The 26,989-nt window shown below is 39.3% G+C and overlaps 1 protein-coding gene across 9 annotated transcripts in view; it reads left to right on the top strand.

The window, feature by feature from the left end:
- SPHKAP (SPHK1 interactor, AKAP domain containing) overlaps positions 1 to 23,905 on the top strand; it is a 72,284-nt gene extending 48,379 nt beyond the window's left edge. For 5 of the 9 annotated variants that reach the window (XM_065844692.2, XM_071812499.1, XM_065844694.2 and 2 more), the window contains 9 exons: positions 1,127 to 1,186; positions 3,994 to 4,128; positions 7,143 to 7,398; positions 7,678 to 11,413; positions 14,646 to 14,822; positions 16,634 to 16,720; positions 18,717 to 18,769; positions 18,854 to 19,038; positions 21,668 to 23,905. In XM_065844692.2, the coding sequence (XP_065700764.1) occupies positions 1,127 to 1,186; positions 3,994 to 4,128; positions 7,143 to 7,398; positions 7,678 to 11,413; positions 14,646 to 14,822; positions 16,634 to 16,720; positions 18,717 to 18,769; positions 18,854 to 19,038; positions 21,668 to 21,811 (4,833 nt within the window). In that variant the 3' untranslated portion in view covers positions 21,812 to 23,905. The remainder of the gene's footprint in view (positions 1 to 1,126; positions 1,187 to 3,993; positions 4,129 to 7,142; positions 7,399 to 7,677; positions 11,414 to 14,645; positions 14,823 to 16,633; positions 16,721 to 18,716; positions 18,770 to 18,853; positions 19,039 to 21,667) is intronic. The other 4 variants (XM_065844693.2, XM_071812498.1, XM_071812503.1 and 1 more) reach the window with 4 other exon arrangements.
- Positions 23,906 to 26,989: the final 3,084 nt, after the last annotated feature.

Raw genomic sequence — 26,989 nt, 5'->3', positions numbered from 1 at the left:
AATTTACATAGAATTAGGAAAATAAACACTTACTGTTTGCCAGAAAATGTAAAAAAAAGCAAAAAACCAAAAAACGAAACCCACTCATTTCTTAGAAGGTAAATTCTAGACCTGCAATTTGTTCGGAATCAGGTGTTGGCTTCAGCCCAGCCCTGAATCTGTGCCATGTTTTCGTTTAAGTCAAGACAACACCAACCTCTTACAAACTTCTAAAGTGATATCCAGAGTGCTCAGAAGTAGGACATTCAGCCTGGCTTTGGAGTTCCTGCTTCTAACTCAGAAATAAAACTGGAGGAGGGATTTTCTTACTTGTGAAAAATAGAAAATGGCCTTCCATTCATGTTAAAAAAATAAGTGTCTTCAGAAATGAAATGGTCTTTAGCTCTGAAGTTTCTGCTCACGACACTACTATTAAAGGGTTGCTGAAACCCATAATGATCAAAGAAAGGGCAAAAGACCTTGTCATTGAAAATAATACTTCCCAATGAATCACATGCAGACTTACTAAAAAGGGAGCTGTTCTGCCACCTATCGTAGTGCCCAGTTAGCACTGCTAAAAACTTCTGCTTGCATCTGAGCTCGTGAACCAAGGTTAAAAAAAATATTTCTATAAGGTCTAAAACTTCTACTTAGGAACTTCAGAAAGTTAGAAAAAAACCCACAGTATTTATGTGATGTGGATAAAACTGTAAAAGCAACTCTCAATTTGTACATATATCAGTACTTGCAGTTATGAAACATTTAGCAACAAGTGCCTAAAAAGAAGTCGTCATTGGAACAGCAAGACATGAAGAGTTTATCTGATACACAATCAAATGCATTTTTAACATTTCATCTGTATTTATAGTGTCCTATGTATTACTGTTTATTGGCAACGTTTCCCTGTTCATCACACAAGCTAATTGTCAAAGCAGATAAAGTCAAGACTCTTACTTTTGTTCCTTTTTTCGTCCTTTCCTAATATCTAGTCTGCTATTCTCTTTGCCAACCTTTCTTGTAGTAGGAAAAGACTTCACATATTCAGCTACAAGGCTAGAACAGAAACATATATTGACTTTAAAAGAGTTGCTGCCATTCCAATATGACTTTGTAAACTGTTGTTTCTTTTACTTTTCTCTTATTACAGATTTGTTTTGTGAATTTAGATGCAAACAGAGACGATTGCAGCGATGAGCAAGTGAAGCAGGTAACAGTTTAGGTCTTATTAACATGCATAGTGGGTCTAGTCAGGTGTAACAGGACTCTCAAATATAAACCCAGATCAAAATTCTATGGACAAAACAAAACCAGCCCTGTGTTTTTAAGAAAATAAGAAAAGCTTTGCTATTTTACAAATACCAAGACAAACACCACATCATGATATGCTATTTAAAATACATAACACTCAAAAAAAACCCTAATATCTGAGGAAGTCACATTTAAAGATATGGCCTAGTGTCAGTTTTGAGTTTACATCTTCCTTTATCAGCTCATTTTCATCACCCTTACCAGGTGCCTACGATCAACACAACAGTATGACAGCAACACGTAGTAAGTGAATAAAGGTAGAATCTCCTGACAATATCCAGGGCGTTCCTCAGTAAACCACTACAGTTAGTTTGCTGAAACCACTTTGAGCTCATGGGAGGACAACCAATGCTGGGACCTTGCTGCCTCCTGCTAGTGGTTCATTCTCAGGAACCATTTTTCTGTGTCATTTTCTGCATCCTGGATCTGTGAAAATTCAGATGTCAAAAATAGATACGGCTTCTTGCAGCAAAATTATTTTTCTGTTGAATCAGCAGGTTAACTGTGTGGAACAGCTTGAGAGCTTTAATGTTACTGAATCCACAGAAGCACTGGTTGTTTCCTAATAAACACTATAAACAACAAGAAAACCACTGCTTATTAAGGAACAAAAGCTATAGCTAGTCATAAGGAAATACCAAAAGTTTCTCCCTCAGTCTTAGAGCTAGATATCTGTAAAAGTCAAGTGAAACTAGCTTTATGTAGCTACCCTTCACAGTGCCAGGAGATTAGATCACTTGCTCACAAGCACAAATAACTTTAAAAGCAGCTACATGATCTTTACCCCTCAGCCCCACAGCAGCGATGCATGCACCGCCCGAGCATCTCTCCCACCCCAAGCTCTTCCCGCACTACAGAACCTGCGGGTTCCCCAGAGCGCTGCACCCTGACATGCCCACAGCTGGCACTCCCTGCCTGGCACTGGGGGCTTGTAATGGAGAGACTGCAACATTTGGCCACGTTTTAGGAAGGTAGTTTCTGGAGCAGAGTCAATACATTTATTAGTCATGACTGGAAGATGATACTTTTCTTTTGATTTTCGGCATAGGTAATAAAAATTCTCTGCTAGCACAAGTACTGTGTATTCTTCTCTAAGAGGAAACTCACTCATCACGATTTTTGTGTATAATATGCAGTTTGTGTAAATAAGCATTGCGTGCAGTGGATTTTTATTCAATACGCTGATGTGGTGAAAGCATTTCACAGAAGAATTTTAAAGATGTTAGCATAGCTACTGTTCATATGAATTGTATAACTATTTACTAACACATACTGTAAGGATTTTTTCATTACCCTTTGAGCCTTGGAACAGGTTAAATTTTGGTGTAAAATCGTCATCCTTCCAGACTTTACCTTTTTTATTTTGAACAAAAGGGAATGGAAGTAAAAGATATACAAAATGCCATTATTTCCTATCTAAGAAATCTGATAAAAATGTGTTAATTTAAGCAGTAGAAAAATACAGGTACATAGATAAATGTGTGTGATAACAGAAAGGTTATAATTTGGATAAAGAAAAGCATGAGAACGTTTTCGTTCTATACTGAAATGTCAAACTGAATTGAAGCACTGAATTTAGTTATGTCAAATATAAATACTTAGCCTCATCTAAAGAGGCTAAGTCTACTGAAAAGTAAATTATTCCCCAAAGTCGAATTAGATTTGCTAAGCCAAAAAGTTTTATTATATCTAATTCATGCTGAGGAAAAATAACAGTATTGCAAACTTATTATTTTGAACATTAAAAGGAAACAATGAAGTGTCATTGAATTGCATAGTAACTAAAGCATACGGCTGGGTGCCCAAGATCTGCATTCCTTTGATGGCTTTGCCATTTGATGAGCTGTGTCTGTGCATAAAATGGAGGTGATATTTACTCCTGTTGTAAGGGGTCATCCTTGATTCCCTGTTCATAAAGCAAGCACACCGAGATCCTCGGCAGAAGAGAATTGTAGGCATTCTTAGGGTAAGTATTGCTCTTTTGGTCTGGCCTTTGCACATAAAGGAGCACAGATGCCTCCTGCACATCACTGGGGACTCCTAGCAGTATCACAATACAGATCTCCTATGTTACATAGCATCATTGACATTATGACTATTACCACTTTTGGCTCTAGCAAATATACAACAGGTAGAAAATGGTTGCACCATTACAAATGAAAAGTCATGAAGGTGTCCAGTGGAACAGCAAAGAAATGCATATTTCATCTGTGTATTAAATACTTCCATTATTCCAAGTCTAGTATTACATCAGTTTGATCAGCAATTTCAAGCCAATTTCCCTTTTGCTTCTTGCTTGTCACGTGCCTAGAGGAAAACGGGAAGATTTGCGCTGTTCTCATTACCATACTTAATGAATCTTTTCTGTTTCAGAGAATAAGAGACTGAGTGTTCCCAGTCTCTTAGGAACTCACTCCTAATAGGAAAGCCAAGCATTTAGGTGCACAAACACAATCAAGCTGTTGAGCACATGACAGTGTAAGAGATGACAGACTGTCCCACTGGACAGTTTTGCAGAAGTTAATACTGTTGCCATCGTCTTGCCTCGTGGCTCAAAAGGAAGAATGTGCATTTTAGTGCTGCCAGTTCTATTTTTAGTGTTCTAAAGTGATGCCTATAAGTGGTATTTCATTTTTATATTTATGAATATAATGGTGCAACTCAGACTTCATTACCTGAGAGCAAAATCTGTCTTTCATACTGCAGAGGTTGATCAGCGTCTCTCCAAATCTCCCCAAACTCATCAGTTCGATGAACGTGCAGCCACCAAAGGAAAATGAAATAGTCCTCCTGAGCGGATTAGCATCAGGAAACCTTCAGGCTGATTATGAAGTTCCCCAGGTAGGAATCAAACTCGTATTTAAGATCACATCACACTTATCAAGGAATTTGGAAAATGGAAAAAAAGGAAGCTGAAAGCAAAGGCCTTGCACCGGTTTAAAAGATGAGTGGGAGTTTGCAAACACACACACACACAAAAAAAGGGTCTAACAAAAGTCTGTTAAGCTTATGTGGTGAGGAGGGCAGGGACAAAGAGGACAGGAGAGCAATCCTGCTATTCCCTCTAGATCCTGTGAACGTCTGGGTTGCAGCTGATAATACTATAAGCCACATTAGCAGCTGATCCTTCAGGGAAGACAAGCATTGGTGGCAGAAATGATTCATAAGCCCAGATTTCAAGAATAGCAGGAGTCAGAAGGGCAGAACAGCGGGGGGAAGGGAAAAATGTAACACTTTTGGGGCACAGCTCCTACAGACTCTCAAGTGAAGTCTTGTTACTTCCCACTTTTGATCCCAACCCGTCTTCTCCCACGCGTGCACCTTGGAAAAGAACTGATGGTATGACTTGAAGATCCTAGAGGCTACTGTAAGCCTGAATGTGACAATGGAAAATATCAGGCTATATTAACAATATCAGAGCTGATACCTCATTTAGCTTCTGTCAACTTAAAAAGTAATTAATGCATTAATTAAAACTTAACATTTAAAGGAGCTAAAGGGAAAGTTCTCATGCTAACTCCTTCACTCCCATTATTGCCAATGAAATGTTCCCTATCTGTGATCTGGAGGCCAAGAATTCATCTTACTGGCACCACATTGAGAAAGGAAGCAAACAATAACATTTGCTTAAAGGCATTTTAATATACAAGTTCCAGAAGCTTAAGTCCTTATTGTAGCAAAAAGCATTTTCTTCCTCTCCATTTTTATCATTCTTTATTCCTGTTCATATATGTGTACAGAAAGAGAATGAAAAATACTTCAGTATTTCTCAGTCTGATTCTGATCTCATTTGGCCAAGGATGAACTGAGGACAGTTTCATTAAAGCTACAGACTTATCCTGGAGTATGAAACTGTCTCATCAAACTTAAAACTGGAGATGCCTGTTCATGTTTTATCTGCTGCAGGGAAAAAAAAAAAAAAAGGCAGAAAACTTTTTTCACTGAAATCAAGTTGTGTACAAAAATCTTCTTGAAGCAGGCCATGAAACAGCTGTATTGCAAAGATCATTGGTTTTTATGTTATACCAATAAGCTGATCTTTAAAGAGAGTAATTGCCTGGTTATTGAGCTTTCTTGCAACTTGTGACTAGTGGCTGAAGTTAGAAAGATCAAAAAAAAATAAGAGCACAAGCCTGTGGTGGGAGCATTGAAGCTCCAAAACCCACTTCTGGGAGGGCAAAACCAGCTGCAATATACACAAGGGTGTTTTGAGGCCCAGACAAGACGACTCAAGTACCCAAAGTCATCCCCATCTCTGCAAGACTGTACCATTGAGACCAGCAGCCCTCACAGAGAGAATGCAGGCAAGAGACACATGAGAACTAACCTAAATTTCTGTCTTCTAAGATGAGTAAAGTTTTGCATTGAGAGTAGGTGCGATGTATTGGCCAGATAAGTACATTTTATATTTGTCCTTACATTTGTTTGGCTTTCCAGATAATTTCATTTGTAAAGAGAAACACACAGTTTTCATACAAGGATTTTTATTCAGCTCCCCCTCAGCTCTTTTCACGAGTACAACCCTGCAAACTGTGGACTGAAGAAAGAGCAGGAAAATGTTTGATCTAAGGCTGCATCTGTTTCTAATAACATTTTTCACACTGCAGTGTATGGTCAAGTCTGATTCAGCAACAATTACTTAGCAACCAGTTCCAAAAAACTGAAAAAAAACCTTATCTTTTCTGCCTGTCTATTAACACATCAATTTATCTGGTTTTCTGTTCAGACACATTTGTTAGACAGACAGGAAGAACAGGCTAATGAAACATGCTATGCCAACAAAATACTCATCCCACTCCCTGTATTACTAGATATTTGCACTCACACTCAAAGACAAAAGCTCTAGGACAGGGTTATATTATGCTAGATGCTGTGCAAATGCAAAGGGGGTTCAAGGCATCTTTTGCACAGCTTAAAATCTATTGCCTCAATCTAAAGTTGGTTCCACTCAAGCTGGCTCCTTCCTGGGAGCCTGGAATTAAAGCATAAGATCACAAGCTGCAAAAGCTTGGCTTTACTTCAGAGTACATCCACACCACAAATGTAGTCACATGCAGAGATATCAACTTAGATCTGTGGTTCTATAAATATCCAACAGTTTTAATATCAATAAAATGAGTATTACAAGAGTTTCTTTCAGTTTCTGACCAGCCTTCAACTTAATTGTACAGCTTCTCTGCGTGACACAGTTTCACAGGAAGGCTCAGTACAGTGTGCAGTGGAGCCCCATTTCCAGTGGGAGGTTGTACTGGTCTGAAATAACGGGGCTTTGGGCACACAAGGAATGAGAGGAAGAAGAGCAAAGAAACAAAATAAACCACTATTTTAAAACATTCTGTATGAACCTGTGAAAGTGACCTGCTCTTAACAATCTCACCAGGCAGTATTTATAGGGCTGCCTTCAACCTAGCGTTGTAAAAGACACAAAGACGCTATCCTGAAAAGAAATTCATGCCCACAAACAATTCCCTCAAGAGACAGGTAATACTGGGTGGTGTGAGATCATCCATAACAGCATCTCTGATGGCTCACTCCAACATGCCTAAAAGCAAGTATGTCTCTGTCATTAGAAGAAGCTGATTGAAAACAAACAACTTGGTAATTTCAACAAAATAAAGATGCTCCTGTGATACAGCTGGATTCTCTACTAACATGCTTGTATAACAAAAGCTGTCAGTCCAGGCAGTCTTATTTTGGCATATATGTAACTGCACACTGTGTTACAAACATCTAAATGACAAATTGTATTGCATCTTTGCACTAGAACATTCCTGAGATATTTATGGAAAGGAAAGCTTAGAATAGGTTTCATTTTTTTTAATTCAATAACTGTTTGAGATTCTTTTCCCCTCTAGTGTCCTTGGCTGGCAGATGTCTGCCTGGTTCAGTGTGCGAGGGGGGACAGGAAAAACAGCACAAGCTGCATCATTTTTGAAATAAACAAGTTTCTGATTGGACTTGAGCTTGTTCAGGAGAGACAGCTGCAGATCGAAGCTCATGTCTTAAAGCCCGAGGATGACACAAACTGCTCAGTGTCCTCAATAGAAGAAGATTTCCTCACAGCATCAGAGCACCTCGAGGATGACAACGAAGCTGATGAATATAAAACTGGTAAAAACGACAGGACTGATCATAATTATGCTATTGTTAGTACTGTGAAACAGCCATGGCAATGCTTGCAGAAAGTGCACTTGATGTTAATTCATGCATATATTTATTTGTAGTTTAGAAAATGAACAGCCACTCATATTTTTAAATTGTTATTCAAAGACAAGGATATATGGTTGTGCAGTAGTTTTACAGAGCAGTAATGTGTTACACAGTTGTGTAGCTGTTTCTAAAGTTACGGAATAGTCTTCAAAAAATAATTTCTGATTTTTATTTTAATAGGTCATGAAAAATTAAGTGTTTCAGAAGCATCTTCAGATGTCAAAAAAAATAAAGGAAAGGGATTTGAAAATCTCCACTACAGAAAAGCCAGGTTGCCATCCATTCTTGAAGGGAACTGCATTAATAAAGATAATTCAGCTACTGGAGTCTCTGAAGTGGTGAATGTTGTGGCTGAAGAGCACATCTTACAATCTGAAGATAAGTCAAACCAGGAAATACTGTGGCAGAAGGCATTAGCTGGAAGAGCTACTTCATCCTTTAGTAGCACTAATTTGACTAGTGAGGTTGAAAATTCCCACTTAGTGTGCATGTTAGAAGATGTATCTTTAACCAAAATGGCTAAAGAGGAGCTGGAGCCTCTGCGTGACCCAACAGTGATACACAACAGTAAGACAGATGGAGAAAATTGCGCAGGTATTGGGAAAACTGATCCTCCCTCGCAAAATGAGCGGGCCACTACAGGTCAGTATGCCACAAATTTAGCAGAATCTGTTCTTCAAGATGCGTTCATTAGACTGTCACAGTCTCAACCCACTTTCAGTGAGGAGGCTGCAGTCAGCATCTCCATAGGAAGCTCCTGTAAGTCAGATGATGTATCTGGCTCCCGACCTTGGAATGAACTCCCCAAGATTGTTATAGTGCAAAGCCCAGACAGTTCTGAGAATGTATCTGACTGGCCAGGGTCTGCCTTCCCCAACCTGTGCCACTGGACTGAATCAGAAAGTTCTGCTGAAGTTTCAGATTACTTTGAGGAAGAACATTCAAACGGACATGGCCAGAGTGCACTGGAAGTGGCTTTGGCTTGTGCAGCCACTGTTATTGGAACCATTTCCAGTCCCCAGGCTGCAGAAAAATTCAGATGGGATCAAGAAGCCACAGACTCTAAAAGTGAAGCGGTTGGTAATGAAGAGCTACACACAGCACCTTCACAGATAGTTGATGACTGTGCTGGCACAGAATATTCATTTCCATCTGCACTGTGTGGCATGACTCAAGTAGCAAGTGCTGTAGCCGTCTGTGGTCTGGGGGAAACAAAGGAAGAGAAGTACCCTGCAACTTCGAGTGGACTTCTGTCTGCTGCTCAGACTTCTGCAGCCGTTACTCTTCATTGCAGCATAGCCATAGGAAGCAGCATGGAGAAGCTAAATGATAGCATTGCAGAGGCACTTCTCAAAGAGACATCAACAATTTTGACAAAACCCAACACATATAAAAATGTAGGGCATTTTATGGAATCCATAAATGGAAAAATTATTGAAACTGCAGCAAGACCACGGATTCCAAACAATGATGAAGTAATCAGGGATGAGCTTGCACAAAACTTATCCAATATTATTCTACGACATTCTATTGAAGCGGTTAGGAAGAAGAGACAGTTACACCCCTGTTCAGAAAATGGCTCAAGTACACAAGACATTTTCATGGACACTGCAAATGAGTTGCTTTTTAATATAATATATTTCACTTGCAAGAAAATGAACGACATTAGACAAGTTGAAGAGTGTTCTCCTCTCTTTTCTGAGGGTACAAAAGCAGAGAAAGTAACAAGAGCAGAAGGATGGTCATCACAGGCAACAGCACATGAAACTTCACGTGGCCCCCTTGATCACTCTGCTGTTAAGTCATTTGGTACCTCTTACAGCACTAGTGCTAGCAGAGATCCTGGAAATGCCACAAACACTAGGAAAAGTAATATGAATGATGTAAACACCAAGGAAAGTGCCACACTGAGTTCAGAACCCACAAGTAGAGCTACAGGGCATAATGCAAAGACATCTCCCAAGAAAAGATATCTGAAAAGAACTGCACGAGACTGTTGCAAATCTCCAAATCAAGGTAACAATCATCATAAGAAGAAAGACTACAGATCATTTTCTGACAGAGAAAATACCTTTGCAAATGATGAACGCAGGCATGGCGTTCAAGAACAGCTGTCTTCCAGTGCCACCATGAACGCAGAAAACCAGGCCAAGCTAAAGTGTGATACTGTACTAAACAATGATGTTCAGGTTAGCTTGTCTTTATTAGGAAATAATGTGTTGGTTCCTTCTCAGCCTGTGCTACAGGTGAAACATTCAAGGGACAAATATTGTATAACAGATTTTGCAGAAGAATTGGCAGAAACTGTTGTCTCTATGGCAACAGAAATAGCCGCCATTTGTCTTGAAAATTCAAATGGAAAGCAACCATGGTTCTGTGCATGGAAGAGAGGCAATGAATATCTGGTGACCCAGAGTTTATCATGCAGAACCATGAAAAGGAAAAAGGAAACCCATGCTAATGGTTCAGTTGTTCGGAAGCACAGGGCACCTAGACTTAGTGAGATCAAAAGAAAAACAGATGAGCATCCTGAGCTAAAGGAAAGATTGATGAATCGGGTAGTAGATGAATCTATAAACCTTGAGGACACACCAGATTCAGTCAATATCTTTGCAAATGAAGTGGCTGCCAAGATCATGAACCTCACTGAACTCTCCATGGCCGACAGCATCTGGCAAGGTCCAAACCACCCCAGGAACAGGCTGCACTGTGACAGATGGAGCCGAGCCAAGGCCTCAAGCTGTGAGAGCATACCAGAGGAGGACTCGGATTCCAAAGCCCCTTTCAATACCCTAAACCTAATGAACACCTTTGGTCAGTCTGTGAGCCAGACAAGTTCTGTCTCAAAGCAGTCTAGTTGTGAAAGCATTACAGATGAATTTTCAAGATTTATGGTGAACCAGATGGAAAATGAAGGAAGAGGTTTTGATTTATTGTTGGATTACTATGCAGGAAAAAATGCAAACAACATCTTAACTTCTGCCTTACAACAGGTAGCCAAGAAAAACGGTCATCTTAGTGTAAGACCAAGTTGCCCATCCAAACAGTCCAGCACAGAAAGCATAACAGAAGAGTTTTATAGGTATATGCTAAGAGAAATAGAAAAGGAAAATAAAGATATTGCATCTTCCCCTCGGAATTCAAAGGACTGGAGCAGCAGTTTGCTACCACCCTCTCTACGATCACCTTTTTGCTTCAGGCAGTCATCAATGCCTGATAGCAGATCATCAGGCTCTAGGCTCACAGTTAACATCCCAGTTAAGGCAAATTCATTAGATGGCTTTGCCCACCATCACCAAGATTCCTTAAGTGTACAGCCAGTCAGTACCGGGGCTTCTTCAGGTCTTTGCAAGTCTGACTCCTGTCTGTACCAAAGATGCAAGGCTGACCAGATAACAGATATGTTGATTCATGAGACATGGGCAAGTTCTATTGAATCTCTAATGCGCAAGAACAAAATCATAGCAGACGAGGCAGAGGCTGCAGAGGCAGACCAGTTTCACAGTGATTCCCCACCACACGTGGAACAATATGCAAACAGACTGGCTGCAAATATTGTTGAAAGTGGTAAAAATTTAATAGTTGTCCAGCAGGATTCCTTTGATTACACAAGCCGAGAACACATCTTGGAAAGTAAACATCCCCCAAGTACAACTCAGATTCAGTCAAAACCCAAAAGGGATGAAGTAAATCTGGATGAGAAAAAAGAGCATATGAAGAGCCCTGTATGCCTGCCTGCAGGTCAGCACAGGGAAGTGCCTTTAATTCAGATAGAAACTGATCAGCGAGATGAGCCAGATAAAGACTCAGAGTCTTTCACTTCATGTGACCCTTCTGGAATGGAGCATCAAAGCAAAGAAAAGCCCCCAGAAGCTTTTGATGCAAAGCACACCGTCTCCAGTTCCCTACTAAACAGGTAAGTGACAAAACAGCAAATCAGCTCATTCCTTTGGAGTTTGTTTTAATTTCCCAGTAAAAATTATTTTGACAAAAGAAGATGAGAAGCACTTTTAAAGAAATAAACAAGTTAATTTCTGACTACAGGTTTCTAATGACATAAAATCACCCAGTCGTATATAACAGTGCTGATTTCTGGAGCAAACTTACAGCCTTCCTGTGAAACTGTGTCACGCAAACTTACAGCAATACTATGATTCTGAGATTCAAATCTAACACTGCACAGACAAGTAAGTTTTCCCTCTACAGATATCTAAGTCTTCCATATTCAAGACAGGAAAGATGGACAAAGTTTGAACTTTGATTTAGCACTGGCTGATATCTCAATTAGAAACAAACAATTAAATAAATAAATCAGTGTTAGAGTAAAAGAGAAGATAGCAGAATTTGACCTGTATTTCTCGGCTATGCTTGTCTGTATAACTAACGCTTTGTGTACCTGGAAACATGACCAGACTTCTGAGAGTTTGAAGTTCAGCTTTGTGTTCCAGTCTGGAGCTACAAGTAATACAAATTCTTTAGTGAAGGAAATAAGATAATAATTAAAAGTACCTCTCACCTCCTTTGGTTCAATATTTCTCTGGCAGAATTTAATGGGAGAAAATAATAAAATGTCATTTTAATTTAATTTCATTGAGTTTATACCACAGCTTATTACCCTCTCCTTACAGCTGTACTCCTTTTGTTGACAAATCTGCAACTTGCTTTGTATAAGGCAAAGCACAAGCCCAGCAGGAGAGTGCAGTGCAAACGTAGAGATCACCGTGGATGCTATGAGATTAAGAGCAAGGCTCTTTCTCTCTAGGCATTGCCTATTTTTAGCTATACTTCTTCATCATATCTGTTACTTTAATGGTATCTAAACTGCCAATCACTTGGAGCTTTGCAGCACCCCATTATCTCAGAGGGTTAGAAAGAATGCAGGTGCTAGTGTTAGAAACCATTTTGTAGCTCATTTTATTCCAGGCAGTGCTTCGTTTTGCCTTTGAGAAAGCTCTACTTCAAGTGGGAAAGCATGTACTTTCCTGTGTATGGCAGCAATGAGGCAGATAATTATCACTGTCACTATTCTTTCATACTGACCCTCCCCCACTAACCACCTTCTCTCTTTGAGCACAACCTGCTTTTAATAAGATACGTTTAGAAATCTGCCTATTTGGAAACTTGACTGTTTGAAAGTGAAGTTCTTTTCACACAGTTTGTGGGCCCTTTAGTAACAACTTTTTCTCTGCTTTTGATGCAGAGTTCCTGAAGTGACCATGGGAAGTCAGTAAAAAACTAAAACTACATATAATGTAGATTTAAAAGCATCAGCACCAATTGCTTTGATCCACTCCTCCTGCATGAAATTAATTGCTACTGTAGATACAGGCACACAGGACTCCAGGCAAAATATCAAACATACCTATAGTCAATTAGGAGTCAAAAAAAAAAAAAAGAGAGAGAATAAAAAAAAACACAACATGGTACCATGTAGGCAGGGGGGAAAGGTCTTTAGGAAGGAAAGATAGTTGTTTCTTGTACGTAGGCAGCGCAACAGACCCACTACTGTCACAGATACACAGAAAATATTCCAACCAACTGTTCAGAAGTAGGGAACTGTCAGTTCAAAGCATCACCAGTCTGAGCTATAATTGCACAATGAACCAAACAAAACCCAAAATGCCAAGTAACAAAGCCCACAAAAATCTCTCATGTTTTGGACCAAGCATTAGGTGCTACCTGCCCTGTATTAAAAATCTGAAAACCACCACTACCCTGCAAACTGGCCACTCAGTGCCTCAATATTACTCCAGATTGCACAGAGGGTCAGGGCTGACAGGGGTGCTGATGTGACAGATGTTGAGCATCTGGCAGAGCAGTGGCCCTCAGGCAAACAAGTCAGTTTCTCCCTGCACAGCGAGTTGCCTCTCTCTCTAGCATCCAGCATCAACACAGCAGCTTCTCTGTTGTCTGCAGAGTGAGAGCATGGCAAAGGGAGATATCCACTATGATATTGTCTCAGTATATTCTTAATCAGGCTAATTACTTGGGAGCAATGAAATTTTGGGGGTGGTCTCTTGCCCTAACTGAAGATAGGGTGCCTCAGCCATAACCATAGATAGAAGTCTGAAGGTGAAAACTTCTCTATGGGGATCCTGCAGAGGGTTGCCAGTACATATTGCATTGTCTTAATCACAAAGTTGAAAATGCAGACCATCCAATAAATACAACAAAACTAAAGTTTTGCTTTAATTGTTATTCTGGCACTGCACTGATACAATCAATTATTTCTTATCATGTGAAAAGAAGGGTGTTTGGATTATTATACACTTTTCTGCCTACATATCAAAAGTCCCACAATAAGTCTCACAAAGCTCAGTTTGGCTCCAAAAATTTACCATATAGATTGTAACTTTTGTATGTGCATTTGTGGGGTTATGTGTATGTATATACGTGTGTGACATATGTCAAAATATGCAGTATTATAAAGCTTTTTCCCATTAACCCTGTATTTTCCAGACTCAATCTGAGATCCATATTCAGTTTGTTTTCTAACTACCTGTTGCGTACCTACCTAAAAAAAGAATACTTCATCCTTTCCCAACCTAAGCAGCAAAGATCCTAAGAAACACAGGAGGCTAAGAGTCATTACTGATTCACAACCCACAAAACTTTCTCATTCTAACTTCTAGACCTCTTTTGGATCTACAATGCTAACAGAGCAGAAAATCCTAGCAACAAACTTATTCATCCGTTAGTACGACAGGGATTTAGTACCAATACACATATTTCCAAGAAACACTGTCATTGTGCACTAACATCTACGACATATTTCAACCACTGATTGACCGAAGTGCATGAAGCAACAGGCCTATACATTGAGCAGTTCTTTTTGTACATGTAAAATCTTTTTGTACAAATTAAACATTTTCTATGTGCATTTCAGTATAAGCCTTACTTTGTTTTGTGTTTGTTTATAGCAGTCATAAAAAGATTCCTTTTTAAGACTGTCTTAGACCAAACGTGCAACTGGACTTCGTGTATAGATTAAAAGCTTACAACTAAATTATAAGCTTACAATCTTTTACATCTGTATAATCTTGCAGCTTGGTTAACTTGAATGAGCAGCATTGCCTGAAGATTGGTGGCAGCAGTTTCTTTGCCTATATTACAACATCAATGTGCCGTCTTTTTCTTCCCATGACCAGCAGTCCTCAGAGCAGACCAGATGCCGAAATCATTGGAGAGACAAAAACAGCTGAAGAATTTCCACATCACCTCAGCAGCAGTGAAGAAAGCACTGGCAGCTGGTCCCAGCTAGCTAACGATGAGGACAATCCTGATGACACAAGTAGCTACTTACAACTCAGCGAGCGATCCCTGAGGTACCCATATTATCTGTTCTCGGTATACAATATGATCTGATCAACCAAGCCAATGATTTGACTACCATGCATCAATAATGAAGGTCAACAGCTCAAGATTTATTCAGAATACTGTAAAGAAAGCCTAATGACAGATTTCATCTCTTTATTTTTAAAAAAATTAGCCACATCCTGATTCTTAGCTGGGTCTTTTTATTATCGTTAAGCAGACAGATTCAGACCACAAAAAAACTTCCTGGCACCACCTCAGACCCACAGTGAAAGGGTCATTGGACAAGCTAATTGCTACAGTCTTTCCTTTGATTTATTTGCTACTATTTGCATAATGTTGATTTTGGCATTTCCTTAGCTGAGACCGATGGGACTGCTATTCCCACCACGTATCTGCACACCGAGAGCAGAGAACAAGCCCTGGTACAGGTACACCAGAGGTTGACTGAATTCCCCCTGAGGAGGCATAGATTCCAGAGCTCCCATTGCAATGTGCTGCTTTCTGTTTCCATTCAAGTGAAGGCATGCTTAAAGATGTTATCTAATCTTTAGAGTTTATATGAAGTGATGTTAGTTTGAGTTAAGCCCTTCCGCAAATTCAAATTGAGCAAGGTTTTTCTTCACATGCTCTTAGATTGGGCTTTAAAATATTGTCAAGTAATTACACCTTTCTCTTCAGTATTAAAATGACAAGGAGGGAAGACAATATGGTAATGAAGCAGGGAAGAGAAAGAGGCTCTGTCAGTAAGCACTGTTGGCTAGTAGAAAAAATACTGAACAAAACCTGTCTGTCAGTGTGGGTGAACAATCATCCAATTATTATAGTATCAACCTTTTAACAAAGTCCTTAGTCTGAGAGAGCTAATGTGTTGTGCCTTTTGGCTCTGCACTGAAACAGAAATTGCTACAGCAAGTCCGAATGCATGGCGTGCTAACTCTGCCATGAAAAACCTGATGGGGAAAGGAACTGCGTAGCCAATCCTTCTGCTGTAAGGAAAAATACTATTAGCTGCTTTTCCAGTAAAAATTGACTCGACACACAAAACTTATTTGTGCTAATTGACTTGCAGCCAGCAAATTCACCACCTTGTTCATCAGACAATTGCAATGTCTGCATAAACATTCACTGTTGAATTTATAATGATGTTATAAAGTGAACTGGCACTATTTTTTCCAAATATTCTCAGATGTAATACTTCATTTGTGTGAAGAAGTCAAAGAGAACACTTCTATGTATTACTGGTCCAAATGAACACTGGCTTTAATTAAAATCTCAGTCTTTGAGAGCAGTCAGAAACATAAGAGGCTGTCACTGTACCTGAGGGTTCCACCAGATCCCCAATAGTATTTGAGGTGCAAAGTATAATACACTGAAACTGCTGCTGCTTACAGACACCGAGTCACCCAGCAGGTAAGTAGTATTATATGATGGGCAACCAAATGCCTTGCTATAACGCACAACATTCAGATGTATCTGAATCTCTGCAGGTTTCTGCCAGCACATCTCTGTGCCTGATAATCCTTCTTTTCAAGGACTCATGCAGACTGATTGTTTGAGGCCAAATGTTCATTGCATAAGCCATTCATGAGAAGATAGTCCACTTTTTTTTTCCTCCATGTGATACATGTTCCATCTAGAACTATTTTAAGAAAAGCCTCATTCTGGTAACCAGTTACTGAGCACAACTGATTTTGTGAAACTCGACTTTAACAGGGGGCAGCCTCCTCACTTTGCTTTGTACGTAAATCAATTTTAAAAGGATGTATGGAGACATGTTCAGTGCAGCTTGGCACTAATATTTAAACTTTTGCTTTGTCAGCAATGGCAACAGCAGTACAACTAGCAGTCTTGGCATTATGGACCTGGAAATTTATCAGGAGAACGTGCCATCTTCTCCTGTGATTAAGTAAGTAGTCACTGAAGTGAGACTTGATGTTTAGTCTAATTATAACTGCAAATCATTTATGCCATCTAAAATGTGCCAAGCCCTGCTTTGCACCTGCTGCTGAGCCTGTCGTTAGTTTCAGAAAAAAGTATGTGCTGTTGTCTGTGCAGGGGACAGCTCCAGGCAGTGAAAGATTACAGGAAAGCTCACCCAGGCGAATCTCTCAAGAGAATATGGATCTACCAACTGCTCTGCCTGAAAGACAGTTTTCCGTAGCATCAGTTTCCCATTGTTCAAGCTTTCCTCTCTGAATAACTTCATATATTATCAAAACTTTACTGTAATAGCCAGCGAGGTTAAGCAAATAAGGATCAATTAAAGTCAAAGGAAAAAAATATTATGGCATTCTTTCCAAGAATAATAATAATTTGGCCCAAAGTATATCTTACCTATTGTTCCTTGGCATGTTTCTAGTGAGCATGCAATAACATTACCAAGAGATGTGCAAGTACCCGCCTAAAGGTCCTGGTACCCTGCAACCTGGCATAACCTGCCAGCTGGTGAACATCACGGTGCAGTCATGGCATGGCCACTGCAGAAGTGTAGGGGCTGCACATCACACATTGCACATGGCAACTTTGTGAAGTCATTGACATCAAAACATCTTCACAGCTCATAACCAGACTATGCTACAGCCGTCCTGCTTCCAAGAGGCTCTTTTTTTGCAAGAAATCTGGCCATTCATATTTCCGTGGAGTTACACACATTCTCTCCTAGCTGCTGAGCTAGAGACTAACCTTGTTAAAACATTCCCATCTTCCCAGCAGGCACTGATGCCTCCTACACACCTTTCTAAAGATGACCCCTCTCATGTTCCCAAGGGCCAAAGGGATCCATTTTGGACTCCCCTTGTTAGCTTTCAGGGTCTGTTCTCAGGTGTTAGCCAATAGGCATGAGGAGTTTGTACTTCTACAACTCAAAGTCAAGGCACAGAATACATCTGCTGTTCAAACAGAAAACTGGGGAAAAAAAATATCAGGAAGTTATCAACCACTTATGATTCTACATCATGACAAACCATTTGTTGCATGTTGCCATTTTATTCTTTCCTCTCACACTTTGCAGTAACTACTGCACGAGTATTTATAATCTGGATTCTGTGAAGCCCTGGAGGAGATTTTGAAATTCTGTGAATGAGGGTGGCAAGAGTAGCATCCTCCCATGGCAGAAACAAAATCTTATACTTGCAGCATTTCCCTGCTTGAGGATAGAATGGGACAGTCTCTAAAAGTGTACTCTAAGTGCTGTCCCTTCAGGAGCAAGCAAACAAAATCAATAGCTGTTACATCACTAGTAAGTTCGCAGTCTCCTGCCACATGTGTGATACTGTGTTCAGAAATGGAAGCTGAAGCAGTAACCACATGCCAGGAGTTTGTTTCCTGTAGTTTAACAAGAAAGAGATAGCACATAAGAAATTAAGACCTTTGGAAATTTTGCAAGGTGTAACTAGAATTTGTTTATCCAAACAGCTAATATATTTAAAACCAGCATTAGCTAAAGTAATTGGCAGTTACAACTGTATTTAGCAGTGAAATATTAAACTAGAGAGCAAGACTGGAAAAGATTCAGCCAGGGGGGACAGCACTGCAAAATGCAGACATTGGAAGTTCAGTATTTCCCCCCAGGTTATGAGACTTGCTGTGTCTTACCATGCTGTCATTTGCTTGTCATTATATAAACTGTAAAGATACACAGATCCTGGTGAACTGTAATACACAGTGCAGTCTGTACAACCACTTTATCCTATTACAGGAATAATGGTGCAATTCCAATAGCTTTTCCTGATTTACAGATTAAACATTGGAAATATATTCCTCATTTATTGTTTCATCCTATGTAACTTTCTTCTTGCAGTTTTCTAGGTCTTACATTGAGGGAGAAGTTTATCCATCATGAAGCAACGTTGTATACTGTTCCTAAATGTCACTAATAAGCTTTGTTGTTGTTTGTTTCTAAGTGAATTAGTAGAAGAAAAGGTTTTCCTTAAAGAACAGACAGAAAATACAGAGGGTAAGTTGAATCATATCAATTAAAACACACAATCTGAAGTTAACACAAGTAATTGCACAGTAACTGTCGGGATTATTTTTCCAGAAAGTACTTCTGCACTTTCAGTGGGAACAGCCAATTGCCAAAAGGACCTACTGGTGATAAACTTTGATCTGGAACCAGAGTGCCCCGATGTGGAACTGCGAGCTACCCTGCAGTGGATAGCTGCTTCTGAACTTGGAATTCCAACCATCTATTTTAAGAAATCTCAGGAAAACAGAATCGAAAAGGTAGTATTTACAGAATTGGGCATATTATTAATTCACTTTAATCACAGTACCAGTTATGATTTACTGAGATTACAGAGCTTAAAAGCTGATAGAAAAACATCTTCATTACAGCAAGATGCTAATGCTACTGTTTATTACAAGGAGGAGAGGATTAAATATGTCAGAGTTTAAGGTATGTGAAATAAGAAATTAGGATGTCCATGGCATAAAAAAATAGTATCACCATGGGACCATCTCCAAACCCTCTATAACATGCTTTTATGAATCTGTTCACTCTTTCGTATCAACAATGCATTAAGTATCAATGCTTAAGGCAGAATTAACAGAAAGAGTCCTTATGTGGCTGCATTTGAAGGGTTGCAGGTGGCTTACATGGAGCTTAAGCATCCAGCTTAAAAAAAGTCACTCAAGTTTAGACATCACACATACAAAGTTCTGCTACTTGGTGAGAGTAAGAGCTGACTAAGACACAAGACATAAGCTGTGCTTAAGATCCGCATCTTTGAAATTCCTTACTCCTTATGCAGGTTCTGCCTTGCCTACAACACTGATTAGGGAAGCCCCAGGCAGGTCTGAACTTGTACGTGGCTGTTCAGTTGCTACATCTGGGGGTACAGCAGGGTACCACAGGGGCCTGACAGCTCCTCCTCCATTTATGTAAGATCTACCATGGCCAAAGGCACTAGCTTTACAGTCGCTTTGTGCTGGCAGAAAAATATTGCTGCTCACCAAGGAATGGGCCCACTGCCTAAATGTGCAGAAGAAGCAACATGCAAAATAAAGATAATCTGTATTAGCTCGGGTTCAGAGTCTCGCATACCAAGACTACAGGACTTCTGACCAGAGCTGAAAGTTCAGAGGACAGGCAGGATGGACCCACTGTGGAGGCACATCCTTGTATTATTACTACCCTGAGAGACAGTTTTAGCCCAGACAGTGACCAACCAGTGACTCCAGTGGAGCCATATTTGCAATCATACATCTGTTACTTGGAAAATTAGACTGACTGCAATATTTGCATCATCGTATGGAAATTATGAAGCACCACCTCTGGCTTGGCAATAAAAAAGTGCTACATGTGCCAGTATTCTTGCTCCTGCTCAGGTGTAGCTTAGCCACTGCCAAGCAGCACTTTGAAAGCAGAAGTCTGTTTCTGGACAGACAGACACAGACTACCCGAACTAAGAAACCTTCTGAGGTATTAGTCCAAGCCTGAGCACCAAGAGCAACACTGAAGTCCAAAACAGCTGCAAGCAGCACAGACTGTTCCTGAGCGATTGGCTAGTGCTCCATTGCAGACACCACCAAATGCCACCTACAATGTTTCAGGAATAACAAAACCAACCCCTTTTCCAAGGTCAACAAGAACAGCTCAAATCTTAAGGCTTACAAAAAGTGTCACAGTATTCAAATCAATGAATGAAAAAAGTGTTACAAATCAGTATTTTGGTCTTTCAAAATAAGGTCTATGGGAAGATCATTCTGAGTAGCAGAGATATTGTTTGATTTCCTTGAGTACATGCATTTGGGAATCATAAACATCATTTAAAATGCATTCAGCAGCAACAGTCCAAATTGCATCTAATTAAAGAAACAGCTGTCAGCTTTACCCATGTGCTTTAGAAAACAGTTAATTCGATTGCAAAAATACACTAGAGAATAATGAAGCACATCCTGCCTATAACAGTGCTCTTGGAAATCACGTGCCTATTAAATATCATTAAAATACATGTGAAAAGTTTAGGCTTCAGTATGTAAATAGCAAACGGCTACACTAACTAGGCACAATATTTTCTTGTGTGGTTTAAAACTGGAAATGTAGAAGGAGCAAGCTAATTAGATATTGACTGTGAAATTCAAAGAAATGAAAAGATTTGATTTTCATTTATGTGCTTCAGAAAAAAAAAAAAAAACACAAAACAAAACCAACAAACAGACCAGATGTATGACACTGTGAAGCCCATTATTATGTACAAAGTGGACAAAATTCAGGATTTTTTTACAGCTTAAGAACATATATTTAACCTCCGGTTTATCTGGAAGTTTAAAAAGAAAAAAATCAAATCTAGATCCTCTCTGTGGCAAATGTCTTCATGTGACAGAAGTTCACCCAGAATTCCCTCTCACCAGCACTATGCGAACATTTAAGATACTGTGGGATGTATGTGTGGAAATACAGAAAATTAAATATCAATTAAAATATAGCTAGAGGTAACAAGGCATTTTTTAAAATTTTTCTTTAAAATGAATATTCTCTTATTTTGACAGCAAGATGTCAATAACAAGGGAAAGTTTTTATCCTTTATCAATCTCACTTTCATTGCAATAAATAAGAAATAATTGACAATAGCCGCTAATTTAGAAAATGTCATGAGATCTGACCAGTCTTTGGGGAACTATAGAACTTCAGAAATGAAGTTCTATAAATAGAAAGAACCTTTATGTTGCTCTGCAGTGAATTGTGTCCCCTCCCTCACACAGCAGTGCATTTACAAAGGCTGGTCTTACAGCATTTTCATTTAATAAAACCTCAGCAGAAAGTTAACCAAATTCTAAATGTGTTTTGTTGGGTTTTGTTTTGTTTGTTTGTTTTGATTTGTTGTGTTTTGTTGTTGTTGTTTTAATTTAGTTTTTAGATGTTGTGCAATTAGTTCAACGGAAGTCCTGGAAGGTGGGGGATATCTTCCATGCCGTGGTGCAGTACTGTAAGCTCAGCGAGGAGGCCAGAGAGATGGCACCAAGCCTGTTCGACTGGCTTCTCGAATTGGGTTAAGAAAGTCCAGCTGTTCAGCATTTTTGTTTGATTCCAGTTTAAGTAAGCAGTGGTTTGTGTAACACTCCGATTTCTGAACATCACTGAATAAAATGAGCAAAGATATACAAATTCTACAGAAACAGCACAAGTCCATTCCACAAGTGAACAAGGAGCAAAGTGAAGCCAAGGTGTATTGTATATGTCTATATCACGAGAGGCTCCTGACATATTGTGCTATAGGAGTTACTGTACTAGGAGGGGGTGGATTTTTAGCCTTTTGAATTAATGGACTAGACAGTAAAGGCTTAATTAAGTACTAACTTGTTCCACTTTGATCCCTTTGATTAAATCAATCAGCTAAAATGAGATAATACATAGTTTTAAAACACCAATATTTGTACAATTTAACTATTAGAACTAGAGTGTGTTTCAGGATGCCTAGAGATACCCATGTCCCTACATATTTATTTTTTTTTTTAGTCCTCATAATTTGCTAAGGGGTAAAAACTTTTGAACACTTAAGAACTTTGCAGTTAGACAACACTATAAAAAGCTGCTGAAAACACATTTTAGTTTCTTTCCATGTGATTATTTCTCTTCCATGGCCATTCCCCGTTCCTGTCTTCTCAAGGAAATAAAATCTGGACTCTTAGTTATTACTCTTCCAAAACTCCATCCTTCTCCCATGGAGGCAGCGTGGTTCAGCACAGCTGCAGCTCTGCCAGGTGGGGCTCCCGGTTTCCAAGTCCGATCCCGGCATAGACCTACGTGGTCTCGGGCAAGTCACTTCACCTCTGTGCCTCAGTGTCCCTGACTGGTTAGAGGGAGCAATGGTGGTACATTTGTTACCTAAAGTGCTTCTGTTCAAAGCACTATGTAACATACTACATATCAGTTAAAATCAGTGAAGAAAAGAAAATCCTATTTTAATTTTGGTTTAATCAAATAAGTTGTTAATAAGGTAAAGAAATGCCTACCTGAAAAGAGTACCATCTCATCATTAAAACCTTAATGTTAATTTTTGTAACTTACAAGAAAGCAAAGTGATTATTAAAATTTCAACAGACATATTTGTTCATTTTGGATATAAGTGTTTGGACTATATGTGATAGTTCATCTTGCTATAACATTTATATAACTGTTTGATAAGATATACTATGGTATCGTCTTGTTGAGATGATCTGTTAGTATCATGCACTTAATTATACATTCTCTTGACTTGGCCAAAGAGATTCATTTTGAATTCAAAGGTAAAAATAACTTATCACATCACAGCTCTTCTGCAATTTGTTTCTTTGAAAATATTTCTCTTTCATCTCTCCCTACGCGAATAGCATACTAGAAAACCTGCCCGCTTTTCCCAATAAAATATTTAAGAGATGTTTTATTTTCCATAGTAGTATAAGCTTCTGTAATATTTCTTGAAGGAAACAAAAAAAAAAAAAACACACCACAACAAAAAAAAAGCCAAAAAAAAAAAGCAAGCTATCCTTTTGCACTAAATATTTTTGAAAATTTTGAAGTAGTTTTAAATAATTTATGAAAAAGAGCCATATTCTCAATTTTATCTTTAAAACCATTCCTAAACTTGCATGATTGCATCATTCGTTTGTTACGAAATAAAAATTAGTGAATCAAAATCTAATGTGGAACATGAAACAGGATGACTAATTCTACATCTACTCTTCAGTGTACACAAAACAGTGAAGGTCACTATACTGTCAAGATAAAGGTCAATTTATCGCACACGCTGAGTGTGACTGTGCAGTCCCTGAGCCTGTTCTGGGAACTGCTGAACATCCGTAACTCCCACCAACATGAGTGGCAGCTCTGAATGCTCAGCATTTCTGAGGCTGAAAGTTACTAAAAAGCACCAGGTATAGACTGTTGTTTGAGTGCTTTGTTTGAGTCAATAAATGGGAAAGTGTATTTATTTTTAAACCAAATACAGTTAGTTGTCAGTATACCATTTTTTGCTGTGATAGAATAAATGTTTACTTATCCTACAAAGCACAAATATCATGACAGAGGTGTAACAGCGTGATGCAGTTTCTCTGTACAGTAGTTCTTAATGTTGCAATTTATTCAGAAATAAATTTATGTTATAATGTGGGTCCACTTCGCTTTCCTAAAAAATTCATGAACACTCTATTGAACTATTGTGGGTGGGAGTAGATGATCTCCAGAGGTCCCTTCCAATCCCGACCATTCTGTGATTTGCCTGCCATCCCTGTAGCTTCTCAGAGCTCTACTTCTGAATGACAACTGACCCACAGCCCAAACTAAGACATGTGAGAGCAAGCTCCAGATCTTACCTCAGCACCAAAGCCATGGCTTCACTCTGGTTCCACAATCCATTTAAGTGATACAAGGCTAATTGTAACATTATTCTTATCATAGTAAAACAAGGAGAAATTACATGTTCATTGCTGACAATTACCCCCAGAATAACTCCCAACATATCAAATCTCCAGCAGTGCTCACTCCAGCTGCTCTCAGTACCTGTAAAAGTGGGCAGGGGGGTAGGGAGACACAAGTTCAGAAGTTTCTTCTGCTTGTTGAATTTTGTGCAGATACTTACTGTCCCACTGCCTAGCTGTAAAAGTTTTTCTACTGCTGAACAGAAAAGGAAACCAGCACTTAACTGAGTAAATCAGAACAACTTGTCCACCATTTAAAAATGCTGAAAAAAAATAAAGTCAACCTTAATTACAAGTAAATGAGAACTTCATACTATATACAATTTCAGGTAGAAAAATCTGAGTAAATTATGTGCAGTTCAGCCCCTCTGTCTACAATTGCATGGTGCAGGTTGTTAATATCACGAGGGTGTGGAGAGGGGGGCTGCTCACCACCTGTCCCAATGCAAAAGCTGCGACCCAACAAATGGAACTTACACAAGCCAGAGTCAAAGCAAACAAAAAAAAGTGACACTTCATCAAATGAGAGGATGCAAAACTTGTACATAGAAGACAGGTAAGTACTTGAAAGAGATGCACCACTATTTGCTAAATGAGACAAACCCCAGGAGCCTCAGGAGATGCCCTGGCCATCAGTGGCTGCCTATGGGAGTGGCAGCCATTGGCCTCAGCTGGGGCAGCAGCAGCACTCACCCTCCTGCTCTGCAAGAAGGTTTTGGGGAAAGGTGCCTGTCGGCCTGGTGCTGCCAACAGCACCCACCTAGTGAAGAGCAGAATTTGACCTGCAGATACATTAATTCAAACACAGGATCATTACCTATTGAAAAATAAGTATTTAAACCCTTCATTTTTAGTTTGGTTTTGTTGAGGGTGCTTTTAATAGTGGGATTATTAGAAGCTGAAAAATTATAGTCTTCCTCCATTTTGTTGCAACATTTAAGATTTTCATAGTGTCTTCAAGTAAATTACCATTTTATTGTGGTCTATGAAAAAAAAAAATGGTCGCCTGCTCACAGTTAACCTATGAAATTCAGCAGGTAGCTTTTATGGAGAGGCCAGTTTTACTCTTTGTCTTGTCCAGTTTCATGCAGAGCTGCAAGACAGACGAGCATGAGTATGTCACCATGAATTCTACACTCTGACATTCAAAATGTCAGGGAAAAAGTGACACCACTTCATTGAAATAAAGAGGCCACATGAGCCACTTAATAAATAAAACAAATTCCAGCTGAGAAGGAAAGCACATCCACACTAGCCAATTTAAGAATTTTAATTCAAGCCAGAGCCATTCCCACCCCTTGTTTAAGCAAACTCATAATGCCACTACCTCAATTTTTCAAACCCACTCTAAAGCCAATCACCCAATCATCGTGAGCAACAAGCCCTCAGAAAGCAACTTGCAGCTCCACAGCATTTAGCAGGACAGTTAAATTAGACAGCTGGACTATCAAGCTAATTAAAACAATGTGCAGTGAAGACAGGTCTGGCTAATGGATGCTGTAACCTTCTCCCAGATCAGCTGAAAATTAGCAAAGTGGAAAATATAACCAAGCAGGATATATTTCATATCCTTTCACAAACTACCCAAGAAATGTAAGTGATCACACAGAGGGAGACAAAAAATTTCTCACAAAATGCCACTTTTAGAACATGAGTAAGAGTATTATTATCCTCACCTGTTCAGAAAAGAATAATCTCAGATACAAAAAGCATAAGTCAAGAGTCCAAGTACACATCCATACGCTTACATGGAAATCCTCGTCCTTGTGTTGTAAAATGTATGTTCAGTCCTGGGGAAGTTACATGACAGAAGCTGAAGGCTTCTTTTCCAGAAAGACAAGCTTGTATATTCACAGAGGTATGTACTGCAAGCATCCAGAGGACTAAAGGACAGAAACAATACAGCAGCTACAATTTCCACTGGGACAGTCCTTCCTGCAGCTCACACCAGTAGTCTCCTGACACAATCCTTTTTAGTAAGGTCACAAGGAAGCAAGTTTGCCAACACTTCAGGCTAACAACAAAGGCCACATCCCACTCCAATCACCCAGAGGCTGCAGCAGCAGCTTGGAGAATGTAAGGTATATAGAAGCCAACTATTTTGTTCAGATTAAAATGGCACCAATCAACAGAGAGCACACTCATGCGCTACTTTGGTTGCAGGGACTGAAACGGAATTAAAGGATCAAGCTGCTAGCAAAAACATAGAATTGTTTCAGGATTATAATTATTAAATCTACATATGGGTAAACCAAGGTGCAGAGAGCATAATATCAAACATTCATCAGATGGTACCTAGAGTACTACTGAAGTTGTTAGTAGGGCCAAGCCAGCACGCTTTCCAGCAGTGTTGTGAATCACACCAGATGTGGAAGTGTTGCACATATGAGCAGGAAATCTGGGTAACAGCCTGAAATGCAGCACTGCTCACCCAGGGAATCCAGGCAGAGTCAGAAACAGAGCCCAGCTGGCCTCCCGCTCCAATGCTTATTCTATGAAACCTCAGCTCACAATTTTGCATAAAAACAGGACAAGAACTCAAACCCAAAAGCTTCTACAGATGTTTGATTGAATGAATCACTACCATAGTATAAGAGAAAATCATAAAGAAAAAAGCAACAGAAAATAACCCAACCTGAAAGATTAAGCAAAAGGAAAATCTACTTCCTAATGGCAGTTCAAAGAACTATTTTACTTTGTGATGCTTACACAGCAAGTCAAATTTCATTTCTTAACTATGCAGCAGTATTTGCAAACATTTTGTTACCCTGATTTT

Source organism: Patagioenas fasciata, chromosome 9 (genome assembly GCF_037038585.1).
Source record: "Patagioenas fasciata isolate bPatFas1 chromosome 9, bPatFas1.hap1, whole genome shotgun sequence".
NCBI classification, from domain to species: domain Eukaryota; kingdom Metazoa; phylum Chordata; class Aves; order Columbiformes; family Columbidae; genus Patagioenas; species Patagioenas fasciata.
This window is presented reverse-complemented; position numbering and strand designations above follow the sequence as displayed.